The 13,342-nt window shown below is 32.3% G+C and overlaps 1 protein-coding gene across 1 annotated transcript; it reads left to right on the top strand.

Moving 5' to 3' along the window:
• Positions 1-600: 600 nt before the first annotated feature.
• On the top strand, positions 601-13,137 carry LOC107190417. The gene is given in 4 exon segments (XM_015579215.1): positions 601-706; positions 8,622-8,815; positions 9,565-9,826; positions 12,947-13,137. Coding segments are annotated over 4 exon segments (753 nt in total).
• Positions 13,138-13,342: the final 205 nt, after the last annotated feature.

Below are 13,342 nucleotides of genomic sequence, written 5' to 3'. Positions count from 1 at the left end.
AATACATGTAAAATATTTTCATGAGAACTATTTTCTAACGAAGTTTCATAAAAATTGGTGATTGGTGCTTCAGTATGTTCCCTTCTGAGAGTACAGACTTTTCTCGATTATCGTCTGGCTTGTTCTACACGATTATTGTCCAGGCATTATTCCTACCACTGGGGCGGGAGGAGGGACGTAGAACCTGTCAAGTGCATATTTTGTTGCCCCTCCGCTTTTGTTGCCGAAGCACGGGCTTCGGGAAAAGAATGAATTTACGAAGGTCTGAAGCATTTCTTCCTAGAAGATTATTGTCCCGATGCAGACCCCAGTTCGGGACGATAATCGAGAAAAGTCTGTGTAGCTTATGCCTAACAGTAAATCGACGTACTGCATGATTAAAGTAAGGGTCAAGTGAAACTGATATTCGATTTTGCTTCCACAATTCTTCTAATTATGATAGAACGGACTCGTTATTTATGCAAATTCATTTCTCTAATGAATGTTGTTAAAAGACAAGGTATTACCTTATCTGTTATAATTGCATAAACATCAAACATGCCTTCCAATTATGAAGAAATAAAACAGAAAGCTTAACACCAAATTTTCATTTAGGGATCAATGACAGAAGCAACTGGAATGGTTGAAATCAACAGGTCAATACGTCTAGTAGAAGAGCAGGAAGTAATTAAGGATTCACAATCAACAGCTTTACGACCGCCATTGAGTAAGTAAATTGATTTTCTAGAGGCAAACGTATGTTTCTTCATTAATTCGTTTCAATTCTGACTGATCGCTAATGAAACAACAGACAATCTTCTGAAAAAGACTAACAGAGTGGAACCTTGACTATCGAACCACCAATTAACGGAACGATCGATTATCATAACGCATCGTTTAACAGAAAATTGTCTTACTAGAGGATCGATTAACAGAACTTTAGAATATCATAACGGTGTTGTTTAACATATGAGAAAAAGAAAGTTTATTACATTCGATCACATCGTTTTTATCAGAACTATTATGTCAGAAGCACATGTCCATGAAAAAAACCAGTTAATTAACAGACAATGTTTATAATTTCTCGTAACACGACTGGCTTTAGAAATTTGGTGAGAGACGATGTTCTGAAATTATTAGATAATGATTAGGTACATCACCGAACAGAAGAATTATCGAAAAACAACATTCATGCCTATGTTTTGATTGGTTATTTACATTGAACTCAGTTCAATTTAAAAATTTCAACTTATTAAAATGTTTTCACCATTTACAAGTGAATAAAATTAACATTGAATAGAGCTAGTGTGAGTTGGATTTACGAAAGAAATGTCTATAGAATACAAAGGAATTGCTTTTTTGCATCGGTACATGCTTATATCAAAGAAAAATACAATAATTTGTATTGATTTGTTAGAGCTGCTCTATATCTCACTCTTCCATTTCAATGCAAAATTTACACTCGCGGATTATAGGTCGGCGTACATTTTCAAATGTTCGTTCCGTGTCCCGTATTGCCTTTTATCAGACAATTTTGAATTCATGCACCTATAAACCAATTTTTCTGTTTGCATTCAATACGTTGCGAAAAAACTCACGATATCGAACCTTCGTAAATATAAAAGTTAATTTTACACCAAAAGATTTGATTTTAGGGCCCATGTTAATTAGACACTTTTTATTGTTCTCGGGGATTATTATAAGCACCTAAGTCTTAAATCCGTTTTTTATTACTGTGTAATCTTATTTGTTTACAATCCAAATAGTGTGCTTCTGATCACTATTTTCCTGAAAGTAAAAAAGGTTGCAATAAACCTAGTTTTTCAGCACTTTGTTTAAGATTTTCTTTTAATATGTGCAAAAACTTTGTATTTGCATAAAATTCCATCGATAATAATTAAAATTGGAATTTTGATAAATATTTCCTGTATCACTGACTACTATACAGCCTGCTGGACGTACTTTAAGCAACGTTTGAATATTAAATGTCCAATTTAAAAGTTTAAACAAGCTTGGAAGTAGGTATTATGTCCATCCAAACTAAAAATGATGAATTTTCTTTACTAATATACTCTGCAGCAAAATTTAATATTTCTTTTGTAGGGATTAATTTTATGAAATTCCTCGTGACATCAAGGTAAAGATAATACTTGCAATTTGCAAAAATAGCTTATTTAAACGCAATGGACAACTGAATGACAAATGCAACGTCAATATAACTCGCTGATATAACTAGCTAATATAATATTTGCCGAATTCGCACAAAAAACTTTCTCAATCTGCGCTATTTGCCTCGCCCCATCCAACTGACTCCTTAAATATTAAAAACCGAAAACGAAACACACATTATCTGTCTCTATTTCTGACGCACTTACGTACACTCGCGAGTAAACTCGGCTTCCGCTAGGGAAACTTCCCTACGTGACTTTTTCCCCTAGTGGAAGCCGAGTTTGCTCGTCGGTGTACATATTGATTAAAAGAAATTGTTGGAACGTATTGATTTGAAACAACTGGAACACTAATCGATAAGATTAATTCTAAAAGATTTCCAGAATATGCAATGATTTTTTATATGCATATTGCATAGGTTTTGTTATGATGCGAACTCACGACGAGCCTACAGTCTTGTTTGTCTTATTAAAGTATCTTTTTTTTCTTGCAACATTACCATGTAAATCGTTTTATCGCAAGAGTTTTCTACAGTCGTCGTGTCCGCAAGTCTTCGAGTTGATATACCCGAATTCTTTTCTACTTCGTGAATAATAGTGCTTCCTTCTCGATGAGTCAACTCCCTTCGACAGCCTTTACGGACTTCTTTTCTAAGAGTCCCTGTAGTTTACCATTTTCCTTTATAAATCAATGGATTGTAGATTTACTTCCAGTAATAATAAGATCGGCTATTTCTTTGTAGGATTTTCCTCCTTTATGAAGTTTTAATATCAATTCTCGCTGGCACTTGTGTGTTTCGATTTCTTCGTACTTAAAGTTTCCACGCTTGTGTAACTATATAATTATATTTACCCTTTTAAAAGGTACGGAATAAGTAATTATAGAACAGAATATCAAAAAAATGACGGATTCTAAATTCAATTCGACTTTTAATTTATTAGCTGTATCATTTTATAAATACACGTATATGTATATTGTCCTTGTGCATTCAGCATATACATACATTATTGGCTAAAAGTATTGTCTGACTTGTGCACTAGTGAAAAATTGTCGAAATTCAATGATCCATAACTTTGCTAATATTCATGAAATGTTGTTTGAATGAAAAGCAGATTAAAGCTTGAAACTTCTACTTTTTTACATTTTTGTTCGATGTTATTTAATTCGATGCCCAAAGAGTAAAATCTTCCTTTATAAAGAAGTTTATCAAATAGTAAAAATTTGTTCATATTTGAGAACGAATGTACCTCATAAGCAACAGTGGTCGCAATTTTGGCGTATACGTAGTGTCAAAAATTATGATTCTTTCTCTACAAAACAAGTGAAACTGTATCAAAAACAAATGTTATAGTCATTTACAAAAACACCTTCCTCTTTATCTCATCGTTCAAATTGTTTTTTCAGTAATGAATTGCACAACAATAAAGAAGAAGACAGTTGGACAATTCTGTCAGTTTTTTGTGAATGGATTCATGGTAGTATGATGTCAGAAAAACTTAGTAACGAAAACTGAGACTGACGGAAATTACTTAATTTTTGTTTAACATTAAAATCAACAAAATATTTCGAGAGACACGTTATTTCATGGGAAATAAGGTTATTCAATTATCCGAAAGAGTTGATTATCGGAACATTGTGTACCCGTGATTTTTTCGGATAATCAAGGTTCTACAGTATTATACATATTTTTCTATATAAAACACTAATTTCTCTGATCCCTATATTCGATTATACATTGTATGTATCTTTACGAGTGAAAAGGGTTAACGAGGGTGACTAATGCTAAGTTAAATTTATGCTAAATTATGCTAAATTAAACAATATGCTCTAATATTTAAAAGAAAGTATTTCTTATAATAAATTTAGGTGAAGATTGGTTAAATGATATTGAAGCATACACTCCATGGGACTGGGAAAGTTTCAATCTAAAGATCATATAAGTTTGAAGAATTTATGTATATGTTTTATACGTAAATTAATTTCTTCAGGCCGATTAAATTTATCTGAAACCATTCAATTTTCAATTTCCTTTCTGACCATGGTTTCAAACATAAATATCCCAATGTGAAATAAATCTTGCGGGAAAAAGAGTTCTGTGCTTCAAGGGGTTATTGTACAATACATCGTCTAAAATTTTTTATTTAACTATGTGCTTAATACAACTGATTCATTAAAATTGATTAATATCGCGAAATATTCTACAGAATATCATTATTGCGGTTCCCTATTTCTTTTTTACAGTGCATACTAACGTCTTTGCAATTGTTAGGGTTGACTGGTTGGTAACAGACAACTATTATTAGCTTGATTTTCGTACGTAGTTATTATTTACAATTATAAAATGATATTGTCAGCTAACACAGCAGATCTCCGAAACTATTCAGCCGAGTAACTTTAAATTTGGACACATTAGTTCGTATAAAATTGATTCACAATATAGCATATTATTTTTGAATAATTATAAAAGTTAAAAGGATGGCAGCTTTATGAAGAACAAACATTCTTTTCACTACAGGATATCAAGTTTGAAAATTCATAGAAATTTCAATAAACTGAAATTTTAAAAGAACCTTACACTATATTGTAGGTAATTTTATAAAGAATAATAGTTAAAATTAATCGCAAATTAATATAAATTAATTAGTGTGCCAGCTGACAAGGTCGTCACACATAACGGTAGACAATATTATATAACTACGACACTTTGTCGTTTTAAATAATAATCAATGTATGAAAATAAAGTAACAATGTTGCCTAAAATCGTTTAAAATGATCCCAATATTTTACTCAATAATTACCTGAGAAAAAATGTTTAATGTATCTATGCTTTTAGGTCTATAAGGTAGTGTATCGCCTTAAATACTCGTATATTTGAAACACTCTGTGTAAGGTATTTGGAAAGAAGATGTGATTAAACGTTCAGTCCAAAAGTAGTTGGAAAATTTATGCATCAGGTGACTCACTTACATGTTATAAACACGCCGCTATTCCAGATGACCTACGAAGGTCGCCCGTAAGCGCTGTGACGATGCAATGGAAGTGAATGAAACCTTGTTATAAAATTGGTCGTGGAATTACTCTTTGTCGCTACAATTGGGAGAATGGCTGAAGCACGGGTATTTCTATACTTCTGCAAGGCAGTAATCGATACTCCGATAAAAAAAATTATTAACTCGTTAAATGGCCCGAGGACAGAACTCTAATTGAAGTTGACCGTTTAAACGTGACAGTCTTTTCAAACTTTGATCGAAAAACATAAAAATTTATGAACAATTTAAAAATATTTTGTAAATTCCTTCGGTTAAAGTAACTGCTCGTGGAAATTCTGCAGCCACGAAAAGTGTGGGTAACTCAATTTCCTTAATCCGTATGCTGTTTAGATTAGTTAATGAGATTAATTGATTTGATCCTGCAATCTTCATGGTAGAAGCCGAAACGCACTATCCGATAAAAGTTTCTGTTCATCGAATTTAACTTTTCTTTTTATGGCGGGAAGGCTTGATGGGATTGAACTTGTGGCCATCAACCTTCCTTTGTGTTAGTAACGACAATTTAATGTTTTACTTTTTGATACTTTGTCGCCTTGATATTTGTTAATTTGATTTTCCAAGAGACTGAGATGAAAGTGATCCGTCTGAGTGCTCTAAATGTTAATGCAAATTTACGAAACAGGAATCAAATAGAAATATAGTATACTACTAAGTAATATACTTACTGTGACAGGAGAACGGATAATTAAAACTACAATAAATATGAATAAAAGATCAAATACAAAGAGACAAAGAAATGTTTTAAAAAATGTGAAATATGACATTGTCAAAATGAAACAATGTCAGATATACAAGTATCATACTAACGATGAATAAATAAATTACAAAATAAGAGAATAAATCGAGCATGATATACAAATGTCCTAAAACGTTAATTAAAATGGACAATCAGGCATGCAGGTTCAAGTATTTTACTTCGGTACTATTTATTATTATTAAAATGTCAGATCTATGTATTAATAACACAAAAGAATATCTTAAACTCAGAATCAGTACATAAATTAAAATAGGTGGTACAGTTTAAAGAGATTGCATTTTAATTTTCAACCTGATAGAAATTGTAATAGTTAATAATTAATAAAACGAAAAAACTTATGTTTAATTCCAGTCTCCGTACATAAGCCAGTGCAGGTTTGTATTCCAAGGTAATTCACGATCTAGTCTAGAGATATTTTACGTGTGTAAAGTATTTATTTTATTATGCGTTTCTTTTCCATTTAAATGTAAATATGAAATTGAACTAACTGAAAACTTTCTCCCATTTTTCTTTTGTAAGACTGGCCAAGTATTCATGAAACGATCCTGTATCTGTTGTTATAAGTCAATCTCGTGCCTCTAGCCAACACTGTATCTACGATACGTGAATCGAATCTTGATTTCGTTCCGCTTCAATTCATTCCATTTTCTTCGCGAAAGATTTCGTTACGTAACACAAAGAAGGACCTAAAACGCACTGGTTGAATCGCATGAGCAAGAAGAGGCACCACGTTCAACATTCTACGATTGTTTTTTAAATTAATGGTCTGATTATATACATTCACGATTATCTAGAAATTTTCCATCGGGATCAGTCTTTCGTTAGCTAACAATCGTTTTGTTCGAATTGCCAAGACGGTACCACAACATATTTAGCAACGTCATTGAAAAAAATAATATTGTCCCTGAAATCATATAAACTTTTACGATTCCACGTAAAAAGTCGTGAAAAGTTTGCGTAAAAAATCGTAAAAGTTTATACGATTTGACACGAGTGTAACAGGCTGTTGGGTTTTTAATATTTTCATTTGTTTCCTGCAACTTTTTAACAGATGTTGACCGTGTAAACCACGTCGTTCAATTGAGAGTAAAATTTGTTGTTTACTCATGTCAATCAAGGAACTTGCGCTTTCGATAAAAAACATCGTTTTTAAGTAAAGGAGACAGTTAATTAAATTGTTAGCTGTTCGTATGTAATACGTATTACTAATTATCTGACTAAATAGGGATTAATTACCAGCAAGCAGGCCATACTTGTTAGTAATTAAATCAAACACAATTGTCTAATTATAAACAAAGTGAATTATAGCCTGACGTATACACAAGTTACATTAAATAGTCTACTTTAGGCGGTTCATTCAGTTAATTTGTGAATATTGTTAAGCTATCTGCTATGACATTGAATTCAGAATTTTTGAAAATATATTTGCGCAATGTATTTTCCTCCGACCACCACACAGTTGTGGAACCTTTGTTCCTTCTTTATTCGAATATATTTGGCTAGTCATGCGTGAAAATGATCGAAGATGGAAACATCCCTCTAGATAATCAAGTTACAGCAAGAAATTGTTGAGTTTATCGGTCGATTGAACAAACAAGGGATGCCATGGGTCGTCGTCTACCTCATTTTGTGCACGTTTTAGTGCACAAGTTTAAGTAATATAGTCACGAAGAGAAATAGGTGTCTTAAATACGAAATGAAAAGGAAAGACTCGATAAGTAATTTACGGTGGCATTAATCATTATAAAATGAAACAATCTAACAAAAGAATATGACGAGGGACCTGTGTCTATAACATGATAGATTAAACAATCGACGTCTTTAGCTTATATGTATAGAGTGAATCAGCTAGGAAAAGCAATCTGAATAACTTCGATAGGGTTGGAGATAGGAAGAAATATTTGAAACAAAAGCTGTTTGGTTCCTAAGTGACCATTAAACGGTGATCAAAACGTGAAGGTGCGCAGGAGATTTCAAGGTCACCTTGACTTTGTTACGGGAAAGCCTGTATTTTTAAACACCTACGATTGTAGCCCTTCTTAAGATGATTTCAATGACCAGTCACCGAAGGTCACTCAAGGTCATGGACATAGAAAAGGGTAAAGAAAGCGTTACACTTTGGGACGATCGCTTGTAAATCCAACTGCGACATTATCGTCTCGACACTTTGGATTTATGACACTTCGATGGTCATGCAGACTTCTTCAAAATGTGTGTAGCCTGATTTGGGTTGCCATATGTAGGGGACACGCTTCTTTCCAGGTCTCTAATGAAGTCTAGAATTCCTTGACAGCTAAGGAACATTCTCCTTACATTCCTTTTGTTATAAATTAAAGTACAGTAATATTAATTTTCATACATCCGTAGTGTTATGATTATAAGTTATAGTTATAATGATGCAAATAGCATGACCGTTGTATCATGTTTCGCTACTTGTCTGTACAGTTCTAAATTGATCATGTCCCAAAATGTTAATAATAATATCAATAATACGAATTTATCTCAAATCTACTAATCACGTTCTAAAATGATTAGTAGATCTGGGGCCCCAAGATTGTGGTATTTCTTTTTCCTGTATCTCGTTAAGGACATATTTGAAAGGATTATAATTACTATTGTTATATTCTAACAATTTCAATCACTTCATGAAAATTTTTTTGCGTTAGGCACGAGCAAAGGAAAGATCGAACAGGAAGAACAAGACGAATCATCGATATTAGCTCACAGGATGTCAAGAGCTGAAAGTGTTAGACAAGATGTTAGAAAATTAAAGACTGTTACGTTGAACAGAATGGGAAAAATGTTTAGACATCGCTCGCAGACACCGGTGCTGGAGAAATCATCTTTAGATAGTCCTGTGGTAAGTAATTTAATGTTAAAAGAAACGAACAAACAGATGATTCCAGTCTTCAGTATTTTATAGTATTGTTGAGTATGATTTCCTGAATATAAAAAAATATAAACTTACATTTATCAATTACTCGTTACATATTATTATATTTATTACAACGGGTGTATCCAAAAATCCTATACATCTAGGAAGACGGTAATTCTTCATGCAAAAGTCAATGCGAAGTGAAAGTTTATAATGAAATAGTTTAAAACGTGGGTTCACTTAAAAAAAAATAGATTTTTGAAGTTTATTCATTATACATACATTAAATACGATATTGCTGACATGTGTGTTCATATTTATTATTTTTAATATTTTTAAACATGAGAGCAGAATGTCATTGTTATCTGTCTTACACCGATCTCTTGTTAGCTTCAGATTATTGCAAAAAAACATAATGTACTGTATCACGATAATTTTGATAAAGTACTAATAATGGATAAATTATACTTATATAATTATTATTAATACGCCTATAAATTGTAACATTAACATAAATTCAATATTTCATAATAATTGCTACGGTACAATTTCAATAACTGTCGCCAAAAAATAAGTTAGAAATCAAACAAAAAGATTTAATAATGTTTATTAGAGTAGTAATTTCTGTCACATGTCACGAGCATGTATACATGGAATTCGTTATGTAATAATTAAAGTTAAGTTAATTAACATAGCGTACTCTATACAAATAATATGAGGAACATTTTCGTTAGAGCGGTATCGAATCCGTGGACAACTACAACAAGATACCGTCCAAACAAGAGAAAAGCAATTCGCTCGGCAGAATGTTGAAGCTCGTGGATAAAAATGGATCACCGAAAAAACTGTTCCCTCCCCGAGCCGGATCTCTGAGCCGTATTTTGCGTCGACATCCCAATAATGGGAATAACGAGGAGAAAAATGCTACAGAAGATAACGCACCTGGCATTTTCTCAAGAATGTTGAATCAGTTTAGAGGAAAGTAACAAAATATCAGTTATTTCTATATTGTTCAATTTTACAATTGTGGCCCTTTCAACAGTTTAACTTTCCTTTTTGCGCCTTTTCTTAAAGTTTTCTGTTCGATTGTAACAAAATAATCGAAAGTCAAAAGAAATTGTAGGTATTTGGCACAACTACTGCACAGTAGGTGATACGACGGAAATGTAAGGACACTTTTATCAACATTATTTATGGAGAATATCATCATGAACAAATCTGTTACCTTTCTTCAAGGGCATACTAAGATCATTTCGTGTTTCTTTTTTAAATGTAATATTATATTTTTGTCAATGTCATTTCAAAGACATAAGCTTAACTTTTTTGTCTCTGCACTAAAACAGTACCAAAACAAAAATGTAGCATTCGTTTTAAAATATCGCGAGATGACCTTAGTACTACTTTGAAAAATTGAAGGTAAATACTTTCTTCACGATGACATTCTTCATAAAAACGAATAATAAAAGTCTCCTTACATTTTTGTTCTATCACCTACCGTTCAGTAGTTGTATCAAACGGCACTTATCGTGGGACACATTTTAGGTATACAATATTCATGATATTTAAAGAATTCGATACCAAAGTACTCAATGGGAACTATCGAATGGTACATGAAATTTTAGGTACTTGGCATCAGTTTTCGATACTGGCACTTCTTGAAGCAATACCATACTAATATAAGTACTATATCGAAAAAATATTCGTTTGATATTTCACGAAGGTATCGACACCCTTTTAATATCTAACGAAATGTGGAACAAATACAAATTTTTCATGAGATTATCATTTTCATATCTCTTTTGATTAATCGATAAAATGTAACTTCTCTTATTAAGATATCTATCAATACTTTGAGTGAAGTATCAAATGAGTAACTATAATGTTAAAATGTATCAAGTAGGTATTGACACATTTGTACAATATCAAACGGATATCCATTACGTTTGATGCCTATACATATGTTTGATATTATTCGATACGGTATCAGAATTTGCGGCAGTATTGATTCATATGTGAATCACTAATTGTAACAAATTCGAAAACATTCAATTCCAACAAGATGGAGAATCTGATATTATTCTACAAATATTAAATGAGTTGAAAGAAAAGTAACAAATTCAAGGTTATCCAAGTCTGAATCTTCCATTTTTGTTAAATTCAATACCATCACTTTAAAACTTAAAGAAAATCAAGAATGTAGGAAGATGCATTTCATAAAAAATGATACATATTACTTACAATTAGTAGATATTCATGTATTCGTTATTTGTAAGCTGATTTATTCATTATTCATAGTTTGCGTGAATTGTATGCAGGCAACTGTAAATTTATTTCATATTTATGCAGATCAACTTGAAAATACCCGTTTATTCTAGATATTCCGTAATCGTTGCACTAATTCTTATGTTTGATACAACTGATTAAAAAGAAGTATACAATTTGTTCGATAATAGGTGTTACAAAAATTAAGGGGCGATTCTACATGCCAAAATAAGACGAAAATAAGTGTAACAGAATTGTCGTTGAGCTGTCGTTTCTTACAATTTGTTTTAGAGTTATCAGGTCGAAAGTAGGCAATCTGCAGACACCCGCAAGCACAGGACAACTGAACAAAGGGGCTCACAGTGCCATAAATAGTCGGCGGGGACCACAAGCATACCTTCTAGAAAATATAGGAAATTCTTGCATAGTATTAAACGTACCTATTCTATGAAATCCTTACGGGCCAAAATCCAAAAAATTTGCGTTCACACAGGAAGTATTCACCAAAAGTTAACAAATACACAGCGAGTGTCCATCAAAAAGTTTGCACGTACATAATAAATATCAACTACAGGATTCGTACATAAACAGCCAATGTTTACTAAACGTCTTAAACATACACAACAAGTATTGATTAGTAAGGTTACAAATACACCGCAAATATCCACCGAAATGTTACGGTAACTACACCAAACAATATTACACTAAATTACACCGAAGAAACAGTTAAAAGATCAATACAAGAATACAGTTCTTAACCGTGTTGTATATACTTCGAGGAGTCAAGAGAATTTGTTGTGAAATTCTTCCATGGAAAAGACCAATCCTGTGCACATCGGTCCCCACTTTTCCAAGGTCATTGCTTCCACCGAAGATAGTCGAATAGGAAATATGTTCCCGAATTGCGCATCTTTTCGTAATTGTTGCGTGAATACCTGGGCGAATAGGGGAAGAATACTCGAGAACGTTGTGTACTTTAAGGCACCACCTTAATTTTTAAGTGCTTATAACTCAAAATCAATGGCAGTTTTGATACTCTTAATTTTTGTCTTATTTTGACATCTAGAATTACCCCTTAAATTTTCTGACATCTGTCATTGAACACCCTGTATAATAATTTCCGTATACAGAGTAATTATTTTCATTATCGATGTCATTTGTGCATTATCAATTTTTAGCGAACATCCATTGTTACTTAAACATCCAGTAATTATTTTGTGTTTTCGACTTCATTTTTCATATCTTGCCATTTTTCACTTCGATTATAGATATTCGATTATAAGCACGGAGCTTCTGCATTCTTTGCATTACATTCTTAACACTTTTGAATGAGCTCAAAATGTACTTTACTTTTGGCACTACATCTTATAATTATATGTTCTCAATTTATGTTTATTCATGCTGATTTGGAATGTAGATTACATTTATGTCTGTATAATTTATGCTTCACTCATTCAAGAAGACGGTAATTCTGGTATGTATTTATTGTGTAAATATTTGTGTGCAATATGGCTGTCCTGTTCTCGATCAAGACATTTTTATTCATTTCCTGTTATTTAAACCATTTTTTGTTTCATTTACTTGTACTTCTTTTTTTGACAAATTTTCGATATTGCATTGATTTGTTCATTTTTCACACCGAAACTTTCGTTTGAATTTTTTGCTGAAGAATTTTATTGAAGAAAATATCTACAATACCTTTTCCGTTTTTATTTAAAATAAAATTCCTTCTCTCCGGTTATTGACAATAAAATATTTGAAATGATTGTTACTTAAAACTATTTTACTAAAAATAGTTTAGGTCAAAGTCTGAAACCAAACATTTTTATGACCTGCTGTATCTATAACGTTCAGGTCGGCCCCACAGTGGAAACCACGCAGTCGAACGGAACATAAAAAAGCAGAGCAAAATCAGCTCGTTGCCTCCTAAAGCCCCATTGAATTCGAGGCTGTCTAATTTGTCTTCGTCAACATCCATTTCGACGCCTCCGATGCAAACCCAGAAAACGTTTCAAAAATTACCTAATTTAGAATATTCAATTTGAGACCACATACACTGTTGACTCTCAATGAAAAGTAATTAACATTTCGTAATCTTCGCACGGAAGCAACCACCATGAAGTGCTTATTTATTTAAGTGAATTTGATTTTCTTATTGAAATTCTTGTTTTTCCTTTACAGGGACAGAATACGCAGACAAATCAATACGGTACAAAGAAACTATTTATATGTACATAAATTTGAGAAATA

Source organism: Dufourea novaeangliae, unplaced genomic scaffold (assembly GCF_001272555.1).
Source record: "Dufourea novaeangliae isolate 0120121106 unplaced genomic scaffold, ASM127255v1 scaffold199, whole genome shotgun sequence".
Lineage (NCBI taxonomy): Eukaryota > Metazoa > Arthropoda > Insecta > Hymenoptera > Halictidae > Dufourea > Dufourea novaeangliae.
The sequence above is the reverse complement of the archived record's forward strand: the minus strand, read 5'-3'. Positions and strand labels throughout refer to the sequence as shown.